This window comes from Apium graveolens, chromosome 4, assembly GCF_009905375.1.
Source record: "Apium graveolens cultivar Ventura chromosome 4, ASM990537v1, whole genome shotgun sequence".
NCBI lineage: Eukaryota > Viridiplantae > Streptophyta > Magnoliopsida > Apiales > Apiaceae > Apium > Apium graveolens.
In genome coordinates this window covers 8,833,293-8,856,594 of record NC_133650.1, presented here as the reverse complement: position 1 = coordinate 8,856,594, position 23,302 = coordinate 8,833,293, and the positions used below count along the sequence as shown (strand labels likewise).

Below are 23,302 nucleotides of genomic sequence, written 5' to 3'. Positions count from 1 at the left end.
TACCAATTAAAACATCAAAAAATATAAATTTGGGAATAATATGATATTTATTTTAAAATTCCTAGCATATATAATGTAGCCGCAAGAATTAAAATTTTATGATAACTCAAAACTTCCTTTTCCTGCACTTAACTTTCGTATACAACCTCGTGAGTCATTACCATTAAAATCTCAATACGTTGTGATTTTATATTTTTATGATATAAAATGACTACTCGGAAGGTACGGGCTTCTCGTAATCAGTGGTCATATATAGACTAAATTTCAAAATTGGGGGACAAAGTGTGTATCATGGTGTAGAATGGTGTATAATGTCCGTAAACGTTTTTTGGGACGGAGAGAGCATAATTCATCGATATAATAGAGGGAAAATGTATGAACTCAATTCTCCCCTCTACTAAATTATGTTTGCTACTTAGCTGGCTAGACCATGATCATGAACACTTCAATGATACGAGAAAATAATCGCACTACTAGGGCCTCCAATAGCTACAGGCAATAAAGCAAAACCGCTCAGAAACTTACGGACTCTAGTAAAATATCAAATATTTGAGATTTTTTTTTCTTGATTAAACATTAATTCTAAGCTAAAACAAACTCATCCACGCAAGCTGACATAAAACGAAAATATGATTCAAAGTTTAAGTTTAAGTTGAGTATGAGCCGAACCAAACTTAAATGGTAGCTGAACTAGATTAGACGCGCCAAAATTCAATTCACACTCTACAAATCTGTACCAATGTTTATGGTAGGTGTCTAACACCAATATTATTTTCCAAGTTTACGGTGGGTGTTATATTATGGGTGTTTGAAAAATTGATTGACTCGTTAGGCGTAATATTAGCGGTATTAGAAAAATCAGTTGATTCAGATGAGTATTTGGGATGAATACTCAGAAATCGAAGATGAATCGATTCAAATTTAAGCAAATATTCGACCAATTATTCGAATGCTGAAAATGAGTACTTGAAAATTGACCGATTACTCAAATTTTGAAGACGTAACCGACTAAACCCATTTTCCGAATTATTACTTCAATATTCCTTCTAGATGGTTACATTTACATCACCATCTGTAGCAATTATTTTCACTAATCAAAAATAAAATAATAGATGATACATAAAACTATTATTCACTTATCAATAATCGCCGCAAAATAAGAAACAATTAAACTTGATGAGATAAGAGCGAATTCAGTTAAACCAAAATTTAAGGTAAATGAAAGAAAAGAAAGCTCCAACTATGTCCTAGAAGTATTTTAAAATATTAGAACATCTCTCATTTGCCCTATTTTTAAAACTGGCCAAGAAGTGCCTTATTTCACTTTAAATGATAAAAAATTCATATTCCCTCTTTTATCACATACTTCTTTTTTTTCAACCCTCTATATTTTTTTTTATCGTAGCTAATCCTCAGCCGCTACCCTTCGGGTGCGCACTGGGTAAACCCTACGGGCTCACGCAATAGCCTGCAAACCACGTGAACCAAGGTAAACCGCATTTAAGCGACAGGCTCTGACTTAGGAGGTATAATCATAAATTCTCCTCCCGTGAGATTCGAACCTGTGACCAAGAGGACAATTTTCCTCTCTTTAACCAACTGAGTCAAACTTTTACGGGCCCCACTATATTTATATTTCAAAGATATAATAATATTAATAATAATAATAATAATAATAGAGCATAAATATAAAATTTGTTGTTGGAGTACATGTCTACAAATAATATCCTTGTTAGAATATAATATTTTATAATATTTATAAAACATGTACTAAGACACTTTGAACTTCCTCTATGGCTCGTTTGGTAAAGTGAATTTCATTTAAAATTCTGAATTTGATCAAATATGTTGTTTGGGAATTTGGATCTAGATTTGATTTCAAATCCAGAACATTCAAATATTAATATAAACATAAAAATTTGAAATGACAACTCAAATCATGTCATCTGAAATAAAATGGAAATTTTCAAACGCGCTCCTAACAAATTTCGAAACAGCCAAAAAACTATTAACAATGAAAATTTATGTAGAGTCCAGATATCACAAAACTAAAAGCAGCTTGCCTATCAAGATTTAGCTGTTGGATCCGTGTTATTTTGTATTGCAAATAATATGGTACTCCCAAAAGTGCTTCCCCTTAACTGTAAAGCAAAACTGGCTTGAATAACAAGATGAGAAGAGCTTTTGCTTTGCTTTGTTGGTTTACTGTATTACGTTAGCTGTGTTTGTCTAGATTAACATATATTTTTAACTATTCACACATTTTTTTGGTAGAGACAGATAGGCAATTTAGTAATTTTAAATGTGTAAAACAGCATATTGCCATATTCCACTAAAAACAAAAAATTTACAACTACCAGACTATGTTGATTAGAAAGGAGTTGGCAATATTAACAAACTATGCTTCTAGAAATTAATATCCACTTTGTCAAATGATTAACTCCAATAGATTTATTTCTGGAAAAGAAAAACATTGCACAAAAAGGTCCGTACCGTCTCTATTTATAAATTGAAGTTTCAGTTAAACATTTTTATTCTGAAAAAAATTAAAAAATTATTATTTTAATTATTAGGTCAAAGTACTTAAAACATGTGTAAAAAAGTCGAACAACATAGGGAAAAAAATAGAAATAGCATAACTCCTTCGTCTCTCCAGATTATTTATCGACATAAACTCCGTAAAGTATGTTTTCCTAGATAATTTTAAATAATTATTTTTTAAACAGGAAAAAAATAAAAAATAAATCATAATCTATAATTTTATAATAACCTTAAAATACGTATATTAATTATAATTAAAAATTATGTAAAAAATGAGCGAGAGACATGCTAATCAAATTCGATATAAGCGTGTACGAGTGGCACTATAAAGTCTACGGGAACAAAATTATTAGGAAAACAACCTTTCTTTTCTCAATTATAAACAACAAGTAGCAATTATTTTTTCTAAATTTTTTGTTTTTAGCTTTGACCAATTTCAAAAATTGTTTAATATTCAATAAATACATGATATAATGTTTAAAGACTTTTAATGTAAAACTTGAGCCTCATCTATCTATGTCTAATTGTCTATATTCTATAGACACACGTTTCTGCAGAATAATCAAAGATGTATCAGGTACGACGTCATGTAATTGGCTTTAAAATCATTAATGAGTGACGTCAATTTAAATAAATTCACACTCGTAAAACAATATACAATACAATATTTACTTACGTATATTAATAATCTAGAAGAAGCAAGTTGTTGGCGGTCGTGTGGTTAAAGAGGAAGATAAACTTGGGACAACCTCAGCCATGTAATATTATTACAATTCATAAATAGAAATTATTATTATTCTGAAAATCTAAATTCTAGAACTTATAATTACCTGTAAATTACCTACATCTAACACGTGTAAAGTAATGAGTATGAATAAAATAAATGAAGAAGTGTAATCTTTCGTTTTCTCTTTTGTGGGTAAAACTTTGTATCCACGCAACCATCATCATCATGTGAAATCTGTGCGCCTCTCTGCCCCAATAAAAAGTACTACCTCGTCCCAATCATTTCTATACAAATGATTCGGACACGGAATACAAGAATTTCATTAAAATAATATTTGTTTTAATAAGGTAGTGAGATGAAAAAAAAAGAAAAATTATAATTTAGTGAAAAAAAGTATATAATTGGGTAAAGTAGTGAGATCAATCAATATTTAATGAATAAAATGAGTGTAGTGTAAGAAAATAGTGAATGTGTTTGATTTTTATATTATAAAATTATTACTATTTTTGGTAAATTTGAAATATATAAATTTGAATGAGACTTTATTTTAGAAAAATTAATTACCTATTTTATTTCTGTTTCTTTCTTATTTAAAAATATATTCTTTTTATATCATGTTAACCAATTAGGTTTCTTTCCCTCAAAAATGAGTATTTGTTCTAATAAATCTAAAATAAAAATTAATTTACCGGCCACAAACATTTTATGTTATTTATAAAAAAGAAAACTGGGTCTAAAGATGTTCTCGACCAAATTACTTGAGTTCAAGTCATTTTATAATGTAAAATTGAAGGACAAATTTGTAAATACAAACACAATCCCTGTATTTACACATTTATTTTCTTTTAACATCGTGCATGTATCCTAGATCTCAGACCATCAATCCCTTTGTAAAAAATATAGCAATAATTTCACTTCTAGAAAATGAAGTTGTTTAACCATATATATACAACTACAATTAAATCTATATATTTTATGAGAGTATTTTAAAATATTTGAATTGTATTATTCACTAAATAGGTAGTGGATGTGTGTATAAATATCCAGCTCTCATTTTGTCTGTCACTAGGAAAAAAACAAGTATTGCATTTAGCTTTCGGTCCTTCCAATTTCATTTCTAAACAACTTCTACAAACTTTCCTTTACATTTTCTCTTCATCCTCTATAAACCAACAGTTTTCATTTACACATAGCTCAATGAAAATGCAGTCTTTAAGCTCCGCCAGCTTCAACAGCTACTCTCCCTCCAATAAGCTCTCAGAAATCGCTGACAGAGTCGTCAACGAATTCCAATCCACCGATGATTTCATTCTCGAATACACAGATTATAACCATGACAAAAAATTTGTGGCAAATAATAATAATAATAATCAGCAACAACAAGATGAATATGAAGACGAAGAAGATGAAGATGAAGGCGAATTTGAGTTCCCTCAGGCACCTCTATCTCCAATTCCAGCTGATGAAATCTTCTCCAACGGACAAATCCGTCCTGTGTATCCACTCTTCAACACCGAATTAGTATTCGGGAACGTTCCGAATACTAATTCGGTTATTTTACCTAAACCTAATAAATCTTCTGCTAGGTTACCTCTGGGAAAATTATTTATGGAAGAGCGGGCTAATTGTTCATCATGCTCGTCCTCTGAATCGGATGAGCTGGACGGAGTTCCATCGGAGACGTACTGTGTATGGAAGCCAAACACAGGTGATAATCCTCGGGAGCTTCGTACGAAGAGCAGCTCCACGGGTACTTCAAAGAGATGGAAGTTTCGAGCTCTTTTACATAAAAGTAATAGTGATGGAAATGACACATTCGACTTTCTAAATGCAAAGAAGGAACTCGAAGCTGCCCGAAAAGAGACAACTGCGCCGCAGCAGAATTTAACGAAGAAAGTTCCGGTGAAGGAGAATGATGTACGGCGATCTTACTTGCCTCACAAGAAAGATTTGGTTGAACTTTTCTTTAGCGTCAATGGTGTTAGCAGACACGTTAACCCTTATTGATCAGGATTTGTTTAAGTCTGTTTAAGTTAATTATTTTATTTTATTACACTCTTGCTAATTGTTGCTATTTTTATTTATGATTACATAATATGTAATTATGAATTGTAGACAAGATGTGTGCATATATAGTTATAGTTTTTTTGTAAAGATTTTATATCTTTTGTGTATGATGTTTGAACTTTGAACCTGTACATGGGTGTGTTTTTTGGAATATAAAATAAATTTATTAACGTGAATGGCATGTGATGTGAGTATGAAATTGTTTTGTTTTTAATCTTCTCGCTTACACCGTCATTTCATTGTACCAAGAACTAAGAAGGCAGCAAAAATGATGTTTGCTGAGTTCTTTTCCATCATCTAAAGTTGTACCAAGGACAAGTTACATAATTGTAACTTCTACTCTAAATCATTTTAATCCTTGGATACAATTTCAAAATTTACTGAAGAAATATAGAGAAATTTGAAATCGAGGAAGATACTAATTTATCAAAGTTGTTTATTTTTCCGATATTCATTTGTCGAGTTTCTACTGTGACCTCCGCTCACTGCTCGTGCCTCGGGTCATGCCTAAAACAACTTTCCGGGCGATGGTTGAAAATCGACAGTTATAAACAAACACATTGTCCATTCTATCCGGAAACAATAACAGTGGTTTAAAAGGATAATTTCTATTCATTTTAACTGGAACTTACTGGAAGGTTCACAAGAATCCAACTGGACGACCTATGTCTTATCTGCAGGAGTCGTTGTATCATGCCCCATGTTCTTACTTTATACAACACCATCTAGATGACTATTGCTATCACAACTTGGAAGGCACCGTGTAGGCGTGTAGGCAAGCCAAACTTATCAACATTCACAAGAATATTGAAATACTAATGACTTATCATCACAATGTTGTGAGAAACCAAAATGTTTTAATTTCAGTCAAGGGAAACAAAGAGGAAACCCAAATGCAAGATAAAGCAGATATGACCTTTCTTCCTTCCAAGGCAAAAAACGAAGACTGGAGAAAATAATACAGAAACTACTTTTCTTTCCCCTATTTTCTTGTCAAATACTTTGTTCAAAACACAGACTTACGCTTTCCTTCCGGAATATGGGCATCCTGGGGATGAATCCCCACCAAAGTTAACGGTGTCAGTTTAGAAGACAGAGGCATCTTCTTCACATGCCGGTGGGGTACAATGTCAAGTGTTGCAAGAACATATTTACCGGGCAACAGGCAAACTGAGGAATCATATAAAGCAGCATATGAACAAGACAATGCCTGTTGCAAAGGGGAAGTGTAATTCTGAGCCCACATGTAGGATACTCTTTCTTCCAGCTGTACAAGTTATAACAGTGACTTCTAGTCGTAAGTTATAATTTAATACTTGTAAAACCTCCGCTGTAGTTACACTATTAAATTCCACGAACACCATAACTATCCTCAAAAGCGTACTTTACAGCTCATACCAAAATCTGTCTTATGTCCTGTAAAACTGGGCACATTACAAGTAAAAACACTCAGTGGACACGCCAGCACAACTATGGGTCTTAAAGTTTAAACTTTCTTAATTTTCTCTCAACAAAATTTTCAGGAAGAACAATGCCAAGTTAAATCTTATAGTTCACAAAGCCAAAGAACGGTTATTGTTTCTAAATATAACCTGCTCTGCACATACTTTACATATTGTAAACTGAAATTAAAGCTAATACATGAATGTTGCTAGTTCCTACTGCGTTCTCTGGAGCAGTTTGTCTACCATAAGTTTTTGCTGCACACCTGTCAAAGTCTCAGAATTCATGATTGCATTTGAGACGAGGATAACAGTGGATGGAGATGCAGCATTCACCTGAAGCAAGAGAGAATTCATAGACATTATTTAAGGAGTGAAATTATGCTCAAATTAAACAAAAATTTATTGAAATTTGAAAACTAGAATATCATAATTGAAGAGTAATGTACCCAAACGCGGCCATTTAATCCAACTGCAATCTCAAACGAGAGCTTCTTGCCAAGTGCTTCAAGAACCGGACAAGCGGGAGAACTCAGCAACCTAAACAATGAACCTCATATTTAATCAAATTATTGAGATTTTAAACTTCAGACAAATGTCAGAGTGATATTCTGTTCATCCAGAAAAAAGTACAAAAATAGGATGCTGCACAAGTTTAAAGCTATGGAATGAAATATCTCACATTCGTGAAAGGCCTGTTGATGATTCAAACATGTAACCATCTTTAAGTGGCCCAAATTCTGCTGCCTTCCCACTCGCTAAAAAATAAAAAGTGGTTGCAACAAATTACATGTGAGCAAAAAGGACCATAGCTTCTGGGAACAATGAATTACCAAATTATATAATATAATTAAAGTTACAAAAATTGCAGATGCAAATTAACACTAACCATCCATGCATGCAAGTTCCGGGTTCATGCCGACATTGGCCTTGACAACACGAACATATATCAGTGTACCTACCTGCAACAAAAATCCTTTGCCAAATAAGATAAGGCCTCTTCAGCACATAATGTGCAAAGAGTAAAAATCCTCAGTGTAATGCTATACGACTAAATCCTAGCCTCCACTTAATTCACTGTTCTTAAATATTTCAACATCAGTACAGAGTACAGAGCAATATGCTCAATGTACAAGTACATTTTTTTGATGGCACCCAAAGTACACATTCGGTTGTTTCTTATGGAGTTATTTAAGAATAAAACATTAAAAGCGAAAATTATTGATGAAGCATTCCCACCAAAGTCATTATTCAGATGTGTCTCACATTTCCAAACTTTAAAGATAAACAGTAACATTAAATGTAATTATCTAGGAAATATACGGCATAAAAATACAATCACGTGCAGGGATTGCACCTCAAATTTGGGGATATTTCTCCTAGTTCCTCCCTCAAATGCAAGAACAGGTAAAAATGCCAATGCAGGCCCTTTTATGTCCACAAGAAAGTTCTGCATGTCAAAAAACAGTCAGGAGAGGTATAATAAATTCATTTAGTAGTACATGCACCTACTTTTTCAATATAATTCCAGGAAAATAACATTTCGTCTTAAAACCAAAGCACTCGTAAACATGCTAGCTACCTCCCTAGGAGTGGGAGTGTTGACCCGGCTGAACTTGAATTTATTTTTTAAAATATAGATCATTAGAAAAAATAACTGAAAAACTAATATGACCCCACTTAATATAGAATACAAAAGTTCAAGCCTACTTAGTTATGTCCAAAATAATTCAAGTAAATTCTAAGCTTTGACATAACTTTTAAGTAAGATTTCTAATTTTTTTAAACTATTAAATATTTTACTATTAGTCACAATAAAATTTATAGCTAACCACCTGCTCCAAAAATACATGAAGCATAATAATCAAATTGAGGAAATTTTAAATTAAAAAACTGCAAGTAATAGGAGATAACTGCTGCTAGTAAACAATCATGAGAGAGTATATAATGACAATACATCTTTTTTGCATCAAAAATGAAAATCCAATATGAAATTGTAATTAGGTGTTGAAAATTATGATCCCGCCCCGCCTAGAACAGTCATGTTTGACTGGGCTTACATGCAAGATAAAATTAGCTTACATGCAAGATAAAATTAGCCAGCATAAATAACAAGATCTAGACTTTATAATGTACACACTCCAACACAGGGTCCTAACTGAAAATTAAAAAAAAAAATCAAAGAATGCTGGACATTTTGCGCTAAAAAAAATCAATAAAGATGGATGGGTATAACTTATAAGCAGATACCGTTAGAATGGCTTACATCAGCTTTCTGATCCACCACAATTCCAAGAACAGTATCTCCTGCAGAAGGCACATACTGTAAAAAAAATTATCAAGATAATGATATACAGGTTAAAACTATCTAACGTATATACCTTATAATTAAGAAACAGAAACAAGGTTAACAGATTTGGAAGTTTACAAATTTCCCCCAATACTTTAGTGAAGTACCTATTCAAATTTATTAGCCAAGTAAATAGAACCACTACTAAGAACTAAAAATATGGAGAAGACTAGAAGACTAATACAGAAGAGAAGGGTATACATCTTCACCGAAACAACTTGATCCAAAAACATAAAGCCTGAATTTTGGATATCAAGACAAGATCATATGCCAAGGGAAATACAAGTAATCATACTCCACAAGGTAAGAGAAATTATATACCGCAACATATTAACATGCATTGGGCAATATGATGAACAGTTAGATAACAGTTTATGCGACCGTGAGTGTTCAACAAAGTAAAGATCATTATATGTTGCTAGGGAGACAAGGTCCCAATTTTCACATCAATTAATTTTCTAGAGCGCCAAGTAGATCAAATTTACAAGTCCTGATTAAGTAAAATCATTTGATTTGTAAATATGTGGGTTTCTTAAATACTTTACTGACATACCAAAATGTATGTAGGTCCTTTGTGGGCACTCTTTGCTTATTAAACACCCACCTAAAGCCCACGTATCAATGTTTGTCCATATTTACAGCAAGTACACATAGTTCAAGAGCACTGCCAAGAATTAGGACAATGTCTAAGTTCTATCAAAAGAATGAAATTTCATTTTAATAAAATAATCATATTATATAAACTTTAATTATAATATATCAATATAACACTGTTCCTGGTCGCTCATAATCTATGAAGCAAAGTCTTGATAGTCATATTTGATAGAAGTACACATTTTAAAAAAAAAATTAGGTTTGTCTATACTGCATAATTTCGCGACCTGAACTCCTCGAAAGATAGAAGCCTTTACTAGCTGACATACACATGAACATATAATGGAATATCAATGTACAAATCTGCTCCTTGTCTAAGATCAACAATTCAGCAGAAGTGGTAATAAAATATGAGATTATAGGGAAGCAAAGTTTCAAGTGACAAGAAAATAAGATAATAGAATATTCTGTTGTACATAAACACGTGAAGCCATATTTTCTAAGAACTGAACATTAAAATGTATGCAAGTCCTTTGCAGGCATTTTTTGCTTATTAAATGCCCACCTAAAGCCTGCATATCACTGTTTGCCCATATTTACAGCAAGTACACATATTTCAAGAGCACTGCCAAGAATCAGGACAAAGCATATAACTTTCCGTCGGAAGATTAAAAATTTCTTCAATGTCACAATTATGCTATTTTACTAAGTATTCTGTGGGAGGATAATATTGTTAGTAGTAAATCATAATCTATACAGAGAGTGGGCACATAAGAATATAGGTTCATATCCTATTGAAATAATTTAGCAATCATATTTATTGGAAACTCATAAGCCTTTACTAGCTAACATTCAAACGATAACCTCATAACCTTATATATGATGGAACACCAATGTTCACAAAACGCTTCATTGTCTAGTACTAACAGTTCAGCAAAAGTGTTTACTTAATATGAGAAAGACGGGAAGCAATGCTATAGCCTATAGGCGTGGTATAATTACAATGTTAGACTAAAGATTGTAAATTTTCAATAGATTATCGACCAGAAGCAGATGTTGGCCGTGCTACTTTTAGTTACTAATTGCTCATACACCTAAAAGTATATGGACTTATAAAATGAGTACGAGTAATAGCAAAGTACTAACCCGTTTCTGGGAGCTCTCAATCCAATACTTGTTTGGCTTTGAAAACCTCAGTGTACCAGCTTTCATGGCAGTTACTGAATCACAGTCCTAAAACACATAACATACAAAACTAAAATGTAATCGTTCATATTTAACAAAGAAACCAAGACAAACAACGTAACCTAAATAAGTAAACCTCAAACAAACTAGTAAAAATATCTATTTAGAGCTAATAGACAAATAATTTCATGCCGCAAATATTAAATACAAACACACCATTAAAATTGGCAAACGCCTCGAGCATTTTTCAACAGTTTACGTATTGGTAGGCACACAAGCAACTTAAATTTCGATATTTTCTGTAAATAAGCTTCGAATAACGCAATTGAGCATGGCAAACACACATACAAACACAATGCGATTAGTAATAACAACAACCTGACGGAGACCGCCGCCGAGCTTAATAGTCTGGTTAGACATGGAGGAGAGGTCCAGCACAACATCTCCTGGTACCTAATTTCAACAAAACACATTAATCACTCTAATTTATACATATTATTTCAATTATTCAAAATTGCAATTACTTAAAAAGACACACAAATGTAGGGGGTAATTAAATAATAATACAAAATTACAGTAAATAATAAGGGTTTTAATTGTGTTACTTACAACTGGTTTATCGATGTAGCTAGTTGAATAATTAGCAGGCTTAGCGACTTCCATCTCTTCGTATAATAAACATACACACGAACGGCGTGTTTTGAGCAGAAGAGGTGCGGCGCTGGGAAGGTGGGTTTAATTGATCCAGATTTTATGGTTTTTTGTGGTGGGCTTTGCTTGTTACTGTGGGCTTTTTAGTTTGGGCTGTTTTTTGAATTGGTCCTGGTTTGTTTAACTTGTTCTTCTTTCTTTCTTCTTTTTTTTTTGGTCGATAAACTTGTTGTTCTTCATTCACAAACAATAAATTATTAAATTTAACATGATTTAACTTTTTTATTTTTTTAACATGATTGGATGATCAATTGAGGGGTTGTGAGTTTTTTCCAAATTATTAAATGAAATCTGTTTTAATTTTGACAAAAAAAAAAAAGATTTTTTTTGATAAAGCTATGCCTAAATTGTATATTTTTCGTCTCCTATTCAATACTCCCTCCGTTCCATCGAGTTTTTTATATTGGGGGACGAAAGATCAGCATGTATTATAAGGCCTCCCGTAAAGCAAGATTTTTTAAATAATTTTGAATATTCTTTCTTTTAAATTATATATAATATTTATAATTTTATATAAAAAAAAAATTTTAAAATTAAATTACTGATCTATACTTTATAGTAATCTTAAAATACGTGACAAACATGAGTAAAAAATACATATGTAAAGAATGGAGGAAGTATGACTTAAATCGACCCCAGGGGCAAGAAAAAACATATGTCAAACACGCTACAAAACTTGTTTAAAAGTTAAAATTTCATGGTGGTCGAGAGTCTAGACATGTGCAACTTTAAGTTTATGCTATTTTTTAATTTTTAATCAAGAATGGTTAAGGGAAAACTTTAACAATATTCTAAATTGTACTCAATAAAGAAAAAAAATAAGAAATTGCACATGATTTATTTAATATTATGATATTCATTAAAGAATTTTGTCTAAAATTGTGTATAATAAATAGAACACTTTAAAATTACCCTAAAGTTGTATCCAATTTACATATCATATTTTGACTTTGATAATATTATTTTAGTGTAATATGATAATCAGTTGCGATGATATCATGTCACGTTTTGAGTTTGATAATATTATTTTAGTGTGACGTGATACATCCGAAAAATAAGTCATAAAAGAATGACGATCGGAAAAAATAAAAATCTGTTGTAAAATATTAGCTATAACGGTATTATATCGGACCTCTGTAAAAAGTAAATAGAGCAGATAGCAGATAGAGAGATAAAGAAAGCTGAGCAACGAGAGAAAGAAGCAAGTTGCTTGGATGTGTTATGTCCATTACCGGATGAAGGTATTTATAGGCAGGAGAGCAAACAAGAGAATTAAATGCAGTGCACCAATTCCTTTGCACGCCTAACTTTACTATTCTTTTACATGCCTAACTTTATTATTTACTATTGACTATAATGTCAATCTATTATAATACTCCCCTTTGATTGTCATTATAGTATGGATCATAAATCGCCTCGTTAAAACCTTGTTAAAGAAAAAAACTCAGCGGGATAAAAATTTTGACGAAGAAAAAAGAGTACAATCTCCCATTTGAAAAACTAATTATTCTCTGAATTTTGTTGTAACAAATCCTTGAGTCGACGCATTCCGATGTTATGTCATAATTTTTCATATGTTGAATTCGGTAATGATTTCATGAATAAATCTGCAAGATTGTCACATGATCGAATTTGTTGTACATCAATTTCACCATTCTTTTGAAGTTCATAAGTGTAGAAGAATTTTGGTGAAATATGCTTCTTTCTGTCTCCCTTGATATATCCTTCCTTGAGTAGGATTTCTTGTGATGTCTGGTAATCCACATAATTCTGGAATATTCTTGATGATAGACCGCAACCAAACACATCCTCTACTGGTTTCATGAATTGCAATGAGTTCTGAGTGATTTGTTGAGGTTGTCACTGTAGTTTGCTTCGTGGATTTCCAGAAAATGACTACACCGCAATATGTAAATGCATATCCAGTTTGTGATTTGCCAAAATGAGTATCTGGAAAATATCCAGCGTCTGCATATCCGATCAACTGAGATGTTGAGTTTTTCGGGAAGAATAATCCAAAACCAATTTTTCTAAGAAAATAACAAAATATATACTTGATCGCATTCCAATGTATGTCCATCGAAACATAGCTAAATCTAGCCAATAAATTCACGGCAAATGCAATATTTGGCCTTGTATTATTTGTAAGATACATAAGTGCACCAATTTCTCCAAGATATGAGATTTCAGGACCAAGAACCTTTTCACCATCTTCTCGTGGTCGAAATGGATCTTTATCAGATTATAAAGATCTAACCACCATTTGAGTAGTCAATGGATGAGGTTTATCCATGCAAAGTCTGTTCAACATTTTTTCTGTATATGTAGATTGGTGGAGGAAAATTCCTGATGACAAGTGCTCGACTTGTATACCAAGGCAATATTTTGTCCTTTAAAGATCTTTCATTTCAAACTATGTCTTTAGATATATGACAACTTCATCAACCTCTGTAGTTGTTCCTACAAGGTTTAAATCATCCACATGTACATCAATAATCACAAAATCAGATTGTGATTTTTTGATAAAAACACATGGAGAAATTTGATTACTAATATACCCATTCTTTTGAAATAATGACTAAGTCTGTTATACCACATACGGCCAGTTTATTTCAGTCCATACAATGAACGTTGAAGTTTAATGGAGTATATATGATGAGATTTCTTGAACTCATCCATTTTTAACCCTTCCGGGATTTTCATAAAAAATCACTATCAAGTGAACCATACAGGTATGCGGTAACGACGTCCATAAGATGTGTTTCCAATTTTTCTTTAGATGTCATACCTAATATAAAACGAAAAGTAATTTCATCCATCACTGGCGAGTATGTCTCTTGATAATCAATGTCAGGCCTTTGAGAAAACCCTTGTGCTGCAAGTCGGGCTTTATATCTCATAATTTCATTATTTTCATTTCATTTTCTCATGACTACCCATATATTCCCAACAGGGTTCACACCAATTGGTGTTTGGGCAACATGTCCAAATACTTCTCTTTTACACAATGAATTTACTTCTGTTTGGATTGCGTCTTTCCATTTTGGCCAGTCTTTTCTTCGACGGCATTCATCCATACTTTGTGGTTCAGGATCATAATTTATGTTTACATCCAATGATGCGGAATACACAAATACATCATCGATTATGGCTTTACTTCAATCCCATAATTTCATATCATGCACATACTTTATTGAAATTTCATGATTGTTTAATCTCGTATCTTTAGGGACTGGAATCTATTCAGGAGATAATATCACTTCAGGGATATTTGCTTCTTCTGGAGCATGTGCCACTTCAGGGGCAATGTTCTTTATTTATTTTTTTCGTGGTGCAACATCTTTTGCACCGACCGGTCTACCACGCTTCAGGCGTGGCTTTGATTCTGTAACCAATTCTTTTGTATCTGATTTTTAAATTGGTATATCTATTTTAGCTGGAGTGTTTACTGCAGGTATATGAGATTTAGTTATATTTCTAGAATCGATAAATACGTCAGGCATTTGGTTTGCGATATTTTGCATATGGATAATTCTTTTAACTTCAAGTTCGCACTGACTGGTACGTGGATCTAGAAAATATAATCATGTTACATTCCATGTTATTTCAGGATTAACTTTATTTGAATGTTTATCTCCCCCTAAGGGAGGAAACATAAACTCGTCATAATGACAATCTACATATCCTGCGGTAAATAAATCTCCAGTCAGAGGCTCCACATATCTAATTATAGATGTGGAATCAAAACCAACGTAGATACCTACTCTTTTTTGAGCTCTCATCTTCGATCTTTGTGGTGGAGCAATCGGTACATATAACACTTCCGAAAATTTTGAAGTGAGAAATATTAGGAATTTGACCAAGTACCAGTTGTAGCGGAGAATGTTGGTTATAGAAAGTTGGTCTAATCCTAATAATATTAGCAGCATGAAGTATTGCGTGACCCCAAATAGATTTAGGTAATTTTGCTTTCAACAACATCGGTCTTGTAATAAGTTGGAGTCTTTTGATAAAAGTCCTGGCTAACCCATTTTGTGTATGTACACGAGGAACTGGGTGTTCAACTAAGATTCCTACAGACATGCAATAGTCGACAAAGGTTGCAGATGTGAATTCACCGACATTATCTAAACGAATTGACTTAATGTAATAATTTGGGAATTGAGCTTGTAATTTGATTATTTGGGCAAGTAATTTTGTAAAAGCATCATTACGAGTTGAGAGAAGATAAACATGAGACCATCTAGTTGAGGCATCGATTTATACCATGAAGTACCTAAATGGGCCAGATGATGGGTGTATAGGTTCAAATATGTCGCCTTGGATCCTTTATAGAAAAGTTGGACTTTCAAGCCGAACTTTAGTAGGAGATGGTCGAGTAATCAATTTTCTTAAAGAACATGTTGAACACGGAAGGTTATTGTTGGAAAGAACTTTAAAATCTTTAAGAGGATGACCAGTAGAATTCTCTTTAATACGACGCATCATAGAGACGCCAGGATGACCTAATCTTTCATGCCAAAGTGTAAAAGATTTTGGATCTATGAGATTGGAAGCATTGACATTGTGTGACTTAATAGTTCTAATTTTCATCATATATAATCCTGAAGAAAGTGAGTGAAACTTTTCTAAAACTTTCTTGTTGCTGGGATTACTAAGAAGATATTCTCTATCAGCCTCAGAGGTAGTTTCAATGTGAAAATTGTTGAGTCGGATATCTTTAAAATTAAGAAGATTTCTAGTAGACTTACTAGAATATAATGCATTTGGGATGTGCATGTGGGTACCATTAGGTAGAACGACAGTAGTTTTTCCAAAAGTTTCGATTATATTAGATATGCTGGAAATCGTTCCGACTTGGAGCTTCGGTTTTGGTTATTTGGGTAAAATATTTTCGGTTCTGTAGAATCGTATGAGTTGTATCACAATCAGCAATGCATATATCTCCGGAATCCATTCTTCTCAGTTTCGGCAGAGTTTCGTGCTGATAACGTGTTGTAAAACACTAACTATAACAGTATTATATTGAACCTCTATAGAAAGTAAATAGAGCAGATAACAGATAAAGAGATAAAAAGAGCTGAGTAATGAGAAAAAGAAGTAAGTTGTTTGGGTGTGTTATGTCCATTATCGGATGAAGGTATTTATAAGTAAGAGAACAAATAAGAGAATTAAATGCAGTGCATCAATTACTTTGCGTGCCTAACTTTACTATTTTTTACGTGCCTAATTTTACTATATACTATTGACTATAATGACAGTCTATTATAACAAAATCCACTGTACCAATAACCAGATATGTTTGGTAATTCTATGAATTTAAAATTTACACACCGACATCCCATCCATGTCAAAGAAAAGATTATCCTAATCTGATCTGATGTTGAAGGTAACTCAAAACAAACATTAGAGAAATCAAAATTGGACAAGACAATCTAGAACCAAATGGGCCATGCGTCCGAGAAAGTAAATTAAATGACCCAACCCTTTCAATACCTTAATGATAAAAGTGACTCCCCGATTGCTTTTACATTTAAAGCTAAGCATGTGGCCCTTTATGAGTTGTGGATTACACCTGACAATTTTACACATCATTTTAGCTGGACTTGTTGATCTGGACTTGTCCAATCATAAAAGCCTCAACCAGCCATTTCCAGACTTGCTCAAGTACTACTACTAAATCATACTAGCCAGCTAGCTAAATCAATCTTAGCTTCAGCTAATCATAGATGAATGATTAATCTGTTAATCAACACACAACATTCTAATCATCCATTTTTAAACAATGATTTCAGAATGATCAACACGATTTAGCATCACAGTTGTGCCTACAATTATTATGATGATTAAATAACACAACAAAATGCATCAATTATATGATAACAACATGAAATCAATATTACAATAAAACACCAATAAAAGTTATTACAATCAGCCTCACTATCAATTGACCATACCCAACCAACCCAACCTCTGTACCTTGTTGTATTTGCTAGTATGAATAGATATGTTTATATAATACATCATCTCTCAACAAAAGAAAAAAATAAGAATTGTTTTAAAAAAACACCATCTTTGTCATACTTTAATGCCATCACCTTTTATTGCATGAGGGTTGGCATCAAGAAGGTTTTCTAATGATCTGGCTTTTCTATTACGAACCCTTCCCGCCTCCTTCAACAGCTCTGCCAGCCTCTTCTTCTCATCATCCACGTCAGGATTTGCTGTTCCGAGCTTTTCCTCCCTCATACCAACAACATATTCCAATAATTCAATTGCTTCATCCAGCCTGCACAAAGATTTCAATTGACAACAGTGAGATTTACGAGGTTTAAGAATATTTAGTTGTGATAGGGGTAAAGAATCTAGAGTTAAGTCTACATCATACATATGCACACTATTTAGTGACTCTGACAAGTACCAGTTATCATTGCAAAAAGGTTTTAGTTACAGTAGAAAGCTCCCGCATTACCCGAGTTAAAGAGTATATGGGTAAAGGTCCCTATGTAGGTAACCTTACTATTATTTTCACCTGTCATCTGGTTAAATTCGCACCAGTTTGTCTGTTTTTTTTCTTTTGAATACAGGTTTATTTGCCACAAAAATTAATTTCGTGTGCAGCAATTATGCTCTTATTTGACCAAAATAAAGGCGAAGCCAAACAGGCTTTTCAATTGTTATCTGGCTTAGTCTAACTACAGCCGCAGAAGTTATGCAAAATAAGCATAATTAGTATAAAAAAACATGCATAATGGAATTCTCGATATTAAAAAAGTTTCTTCATAAAATTGTGCCTCTCAAAGAGGATATATCTTAGGCAAGTGGTGTGTGATATTTTTTTTTTGTTTTGCTAATTAGGCAGACTTGTGTATCACCTTCATAATCAAAACACTCCAAATACTCATTATCAATATAGTGACCCTGATCAATTTAAAAAAAAATCCCCTTGCAGATTGTCCCTGAACTCAAGTGCAGATTATGAGAGTGCACTTTGACACTTAGACAATGATAATTAATCAATGTTACTCATAAAGTACAATATTTAATTACACTAGGATAAAAACCGGAACACTGTAACTTTGTTTAAGAATAAATAATGAAAAGAGAAGGCATACCTTCCTATAGCGTCATAAGTTCCAGCAAGATTGCTGTATACCCCAAGTGTTTCAGGATGATATGGTCCATATTCTTGTTCCAAAACATTTCTTGCTTCCTCAAACAATTCTGCAGCCTCTTTAATAGCATAACGCTGCACACAGGTGAGGCCCATTTGATTAAGGGCAATCCCGAAAAAAGCAGATTTTTTCTCTCCACTTGCTCGAAGCTTTGAAATGGTATTTTTAAAGGACGTGTATGATTCAGAGTAGTTCCCTAACATGTAGTAGATGACTCCCATCTGAGCCTCAATACCAGCAATTAAGTTTTGCTGACCAGGGGCATCATTATATATCTTTAATGCCTTCTTCAGCAACTTAAGGGCCTGATCAAGCTCATTCATCGACTCATAAATAGCAGAAACATCAGTAAGACCACTGGCAATCTCCTCCAGAGGGGTTCCGGGTAAGGGCTTCTCATAGATTCGAAGAGCATTCTCACAATAAGATTTTGAATCCTTTATTTTTCCCGTCTTGTTATACAGGTCAGCCAGACGGACAAAAACTGAAGCAACGGTTGGATGGTTCTCTCCTTTAGTAGACTTGAAAGATGTGAGTGCCTTCTGATATGCAAAAACAGCCTCATCGTACCTAGACAAAGATAAGTATGTGTCTCCAATACTTACATCAACAGATGCAACCTCCTTTTCTTGCCCATTGGCCACCATGGCCATGCTTGCAAGAACCAGATGCTCAAGAGCAGCTTCATGGTCTCCCTTAGTTTCGCAGATAAGACCCATAAGCCTCCTATCAGCTGCCTCTTCGATAGAAGCTGGTGAACCGTTATCTCTGTGTATATCTATAGCCATCTGACAAAGCTTCTCTGCTTCATCAAATTGCAATGCTTGAACTTGAGCTTCAGCCAAGTACCTGCACGTCTCACCAACTCTTGGATCTGTATCACCCATAACCTGTCTCTGTACTTCCAAACCCATCGTATAAGACATGATCGAACTCTCAAACTGACCCACCATGGCATAGGTATCTCCAAGTTGCATGTGACCAGCAAATTTAGCAAGGGCATGCTCCTGACCTTCTTCAATTACAGGAATCTCAATGGAATGCTCCAGAACGGGAATAGCCTCGGTGTACTGACCCAAGCTACAGTATATTGCAGCAGTCACGTGCAAACACATGACTACATCTAAGGTTGGCTTCCCATTTGAACATTTTTCGAACGATTTTGCTGCACGAAGTGCATATTGAAGAGCTTTCTGAGGATTATCACCAGAAGATATCAAATCCCTTGCTTGCTTAAGCAAAAAGGGCCCAAGGTCCGGGTTTTCTAAACCCGAATCAGATGAATCATCAGCTCCATTTTGAGATGTTACCCCTCTGAGAGATATATTTTTTTGTTTCTTAGTAGAGCTGCTTCCACCATTTGGTTTCACTAATATCTTATGATTCTGCTTATCTAGAGGAGGTTTTTCTTGGGGGCTTCTGCTCTTGGGACTTGATGTTGCATCAGACTCTAAATTCAAGTTAGAAGCTTTCTTTGAATTAGAAGACGAAACAGATTTTTCCTTTGATTTCTTCGACTTTCTACCTGCAGAGGAACTCTCCTTCTTCGAACCGGAATCACTACGAAAATCATCATCTTCTACCTTCTGCATCCCTACTTCTTCTTCCATTATCTCCACTTCTCTCATCTCGCCTCCAACAAGATGTCGGAGCTCAGAATCAATTCTAGACTCTTCACCATCGGATCCAAAACTCCGCCTTGATGGTGATTGGTCAGAACTCTGCATCTCGCAAACATTATCATACAGATGCTCAATTGAAGTGTCAACTACCTCATCAACTCTATAACCATTTCCTTCAGCCCGAGGGCTTTTCGGACTATTTACAGACTCATCTGCTATCGAGTTCTCTTTTAAAGGTGTGGAATTTCCATTCTCATTTGGTTGAATTGCTACCCCTTCTTCCTCTATTTCACCCACAACAACTCCAGGCATCTTTTCTTACGACAACCAACAAAAAATCCGTGTAATCAAATAAACGCCTTCCTATATTCACCACAAGAACATCACAACAATCGCGCAGAAAAAATTAAAATACATTGCAACATTTAAGCCAACAGATCATACCTCACAATAGATACACACAAAAAGAAAATGCCAGAAAAACAGTTCAGGTGCCAATTTTATAATAACAAGTAGGAGACAAAAGGAATGATTCAAACAGTAAAAACAACAAAAAAAAACCTAATAAGTAATGCCAAAATCTTGATTTCTAAAATTATACAAACATCATTTATGTTAATCATGCCAATTAATAAAGTCAAGATACAAACTTTATTACAACATATACACAGATCTTCACATAATTATTAACATGGACTTTAAAATCAGCTCATTTACAAAAAATCACAAAAAAAATATGTTGAAATCAATAAACAAAACAAGAATCACAAACCCAATTAAGAAAAAGCACTAACATACATAAATAATCAAAATTGAAAAAACATAACAATATGCAGCTGACTTGTTGAAAATACTATAAATAAAACAAGATAATTGTAAAGAAGCAAAAACAAAGAAGAGTTGAGAGCATACCTTAGAGACAACCCATGAAAGAAGAGACCTAAAAGCTTAAATTTTGTAAAATAGATACAAGAATATATATCTATCTTTTTGGTGGTGGTCTATGAAGGTGTGTTGATGTAAGAGAAGAGGAGGGGAGAGACTTTTAGAGAAGCTGGAGGGCACAGCGGGAATTTAAAGAGAAATATGTATATAATATTATATATTGAGAGAGAGTGGGAGAGAGGGAGAGAGAGAGAGAGAGAGGGAGAGAGAGAGAGAGATTTGTGTGTGTGTCTGAGAGAGAGAGGGGGGGGAGAGAGATTTAAAAAAGGAATGGATTTTATTACAGAGGTGGAATGTCAGAAGGGAAAGTAGAAGGCGACTTCTCCCCAACTCGCTCGATTTATTTTCTGTTTCTAGTGTTTCGCTGTAATTTTATTACGTGTCATTTTTTTATTGGTTTATTTTAGAAGCTGCCAAATCAATCGCATTTGTTGTTATTTTTATTTTTATATTTGTATTTGTTTTACTAATTACAATTTAAGGTGGTAGAAAAAAAAATTAAGGTGGTAGAAAAAGAAGAATGTAGGGCAGAAAGTCATGGTCATGAGGTCTACTCTTTACTTGCTTATCAATTTACAGTGTGTTGCAAGATTTCAAACATCTTTGTTCCAAACTACAAATCCTGTGTTTGTCATTAGCTTCCTTAATCTTTCCATTTTAGAGTGAGTAAAGTAAGTACTTTATATTGTGTGCTTGTTATAGTTCACGGATGATTCGGTGGAAAAGTTATTAATTTACCTCTAGTTTGATTAAGAGTTTGATTTTTGTATAATTAGAGGGTTTTTGAAAGTATGACGGGAATAAATTTGAGAAATGAGAACGTAAATAAAATGAAATTCCAAAATTGAAAAGATTCATCATTAAGAGTGAAAGAAGTTTGCATTTCACTTAATTAAATTACTAATGTAAACACTATTACATGGGTTAAAATTAGGATTCCGGAACTTCATTAATCATTAACTATCTTGTAAATGTAAAAAAAAAATTGAAAAGTTATGCCTTAATGCCGATAATTGTTAAAATTTATTTAGAAAATGCGAGATGCTACAATTACAACCATACTCATTTGTTACAAGTTTATAAAAATCGAAAATTAATTGCACCTACGGTATTAAAATTGAGTAGCGCTACAAATCCAAAATTGAGTCAAAAAAATAGTTCCAAAATAACGTAGTATTAATGATCTGTCATTTTGAATTATTTCAATTAGATTCATTGATTTAAATATATATGGTCATTTTTATTGATTGTGAGGTGACCAGTCAAAACATGGCACGGTACATTTTGGAACGATTTTGGCAACCGATTTTGGTTACCTAGCATTTTTCATGAAAATTTAAGTATTTATCCGAATATTTATCGAAATTAGCGAATCTTCGTAACGGTCTGCTTATTTTACATCAAAATAGGGAAATATTAAAGTACAAAATTTTTGAAATATGAAAGAAAAAAATGTTTACTAAATTATTTATCTACTTTTGCTTGCCTTCTACATTTTACTTCCACCAATTCAAAGACTCTTGCTCTCAAAAAGAGAATAAAGACACCAAAGAAATGATAACTAGAGTTAAAAGAGGGGAAGATAGGGCATGAGGAAAAAACCACAATCTCAAACTACAATATGTAACCCACTAATTTGATCGTTACATGTTACCCAGGCCACAAAGTAAGGGCCTTTTTGACACACTCAAACTACAACACCAGGTGGTCCAAAATTGGCCCAGCTCTCGCTCTCTTCTAGTACAAAAACACTGTACAAGAGTACAATATTTAAATTCAATACGGTCACTCTCACTCACTTAACATTTTTTTTATTATTCGGATAGGGACTTACCCTCAGAGACCATACGTCCCCACATACATGCAAAAATTTACGAGAAAACAAAATTAAAAACTCTATCATGTCACTTCATATGTTAAATTTGATTCACTTGCTCAAAAAA

General features: G+C 33.4%; 3 protein-coding genes and 2 non-coding genes across 6 annotated transcripts; 1 reads left to right on the top strand and 4 right to left on the bottom strand.

The window, feature by feature from the left end:
* Positions 1-3,109: 3,109 nt before the first annotated feature.
* Positions 3,110-5,275, top strand: LOC141718289 (uncharacterized). The gene is made up of 3 exons (XM_074520673.1): positions 3,110-3,118; positions 3,235-3,299; positions 4,855-5,275. The coding sequence occupies exons 1-3, from the start codon at positions 3,110-3,112 to the stop codon at positions 5,273-5,275; spliced, it is 495 nt and encodes a 164-aa protein (XP_074376774.1).
* A 1,576-nt stretch (positions 5,276-6,851) lies between these two features.
* On the bottom strand, positions 6,852-11,665 carry LOC141717676 (uncharacterized). Its single transcript, XM_074519852.1, has 9 exons — positions 11,516-11,665; positions 11,285-11,359; positions 10,868-10,954; positions 9,044-9,100; positions 8,135-8,227; positions 7,667-7,739; positions 7,460-7,535; positions 7,227-7,317; positions 6,852-7,113 (listed from the first exon to the last, which is right to left on the bottom strand). The coding sequence occupies exons 1-9, from the start codon at positions 11,567-11,569 to the stop codon at positions 6,994-6,996; spliced, it is 726 nt and encodes a 241-aa protein (XP_074375953.1). The 5' UTR covers positions 11,570-11,665; the 3' UTR covers positions 6,852-6,993.
* LOC141722799 (small nucleolar RNA snoR103) lies at positions 9,683-9,786 on the bottom strand. The gene has a single exon (XR_012575801.1). It is a non-coding gene; the product is annotated as a small nucleolar RNA snoR103 (small nucleolar RNA).
* LOC141722801 (small nucleolar RNA snoR103) lies at positions 10,238-10,341 on the bottom strand. The gene has a single exon (XR_012575803.1). It is a non-coding gene; the product is annotated as a small nucleolar RNA snoR103 (small nucleolar RNA).
* A 5,813-nt stretch (positions 11,666-17,478) lies between the features above and the next one.
* LOC141717675 (protein KINESIN LIGHT CHAIN-RELATED 3-like) lies at positions 17,479-21,626 on the bottom strand. Of its 2 annotated transcripts, none has more exons than XM_074519850.1 (3): positions 21,327-21,626; positions 18,733-20,777; positions 17,479-17,906 (listed from the first exon to the last, which is right to left on the bottom strand). In XM_074519850.1, the coding sequence occupies exons 2-3, from the start codon at positions 20,724-20,726 to the stop codon at positions 17,696-17,698; spliced, it is 2,205 nt and encodes a 734-aa protein (XP_074375951.1). In that variant the 5' UTR covers positions 20,727-20,777; positions 21,327-21,626; the 3' UTR covers positions 17,479-17,695. The 2 variants fall into 2 exon arrangements, with proteins under 2 accessions (XP_074375951.1, XP_074375952.1); XM_074519851.1 differs by having other exon boundaries at positions 18,733-20,773.
* Between the last annotated feature and the right edge of the window lie 1,676 nt (positions 21,627-23,302).

Excerpts from the sequence above, each read along its gene's own strand:
- LOC141718289 (XM_074520673.1), top strand. Across the intron at positions 3,300-4,854 it reads CTTGGGACAACCTCAGCCAT|GTTACCTCTGGGAAAATTAT; the intron begins GTAATATTATTA and ends ATCTTCTGCTAG.
- LOC141717676 (XM_074519852.1), bottom strand. The coding sequence starts at position 11,569 with ATGGAAGTCGCTAAGCCTGCTAATTATTCAACTAGCTACATCGATAAA. Across the intron at positions 7,318-7,459 it reads TCAACAGGCCTTTCACGAAT|GTTGCTGAGTTCTCCCGCTT; the intron begins GTGAGATATTTC and ends TTCATTGTTTAG. Across the intron at positions 7,114-7,226 it reads GATTAAATGGCCGCGTTTGG|GTGAATGCTGCATCTCCATC; the intron begins GTACATTACTCT and ends CTCTTGCTTCAG.
- LOC141717675 (XM_074519850.1), bottom strand. The coding sequence starts at position 20,726 with ATGCCTGGAGTTGTTGTGGGTGAAATAGAGGAAGAAGGGGTAGCAATT. Across the intron at positions 17,907-18,732 it reads ACTTATGACGCTATAGGAAG|GCTGGATGAAGCAATTGAAT; the intron begins GTATGCCTTCTC and ends ATCTTTGTGCAG.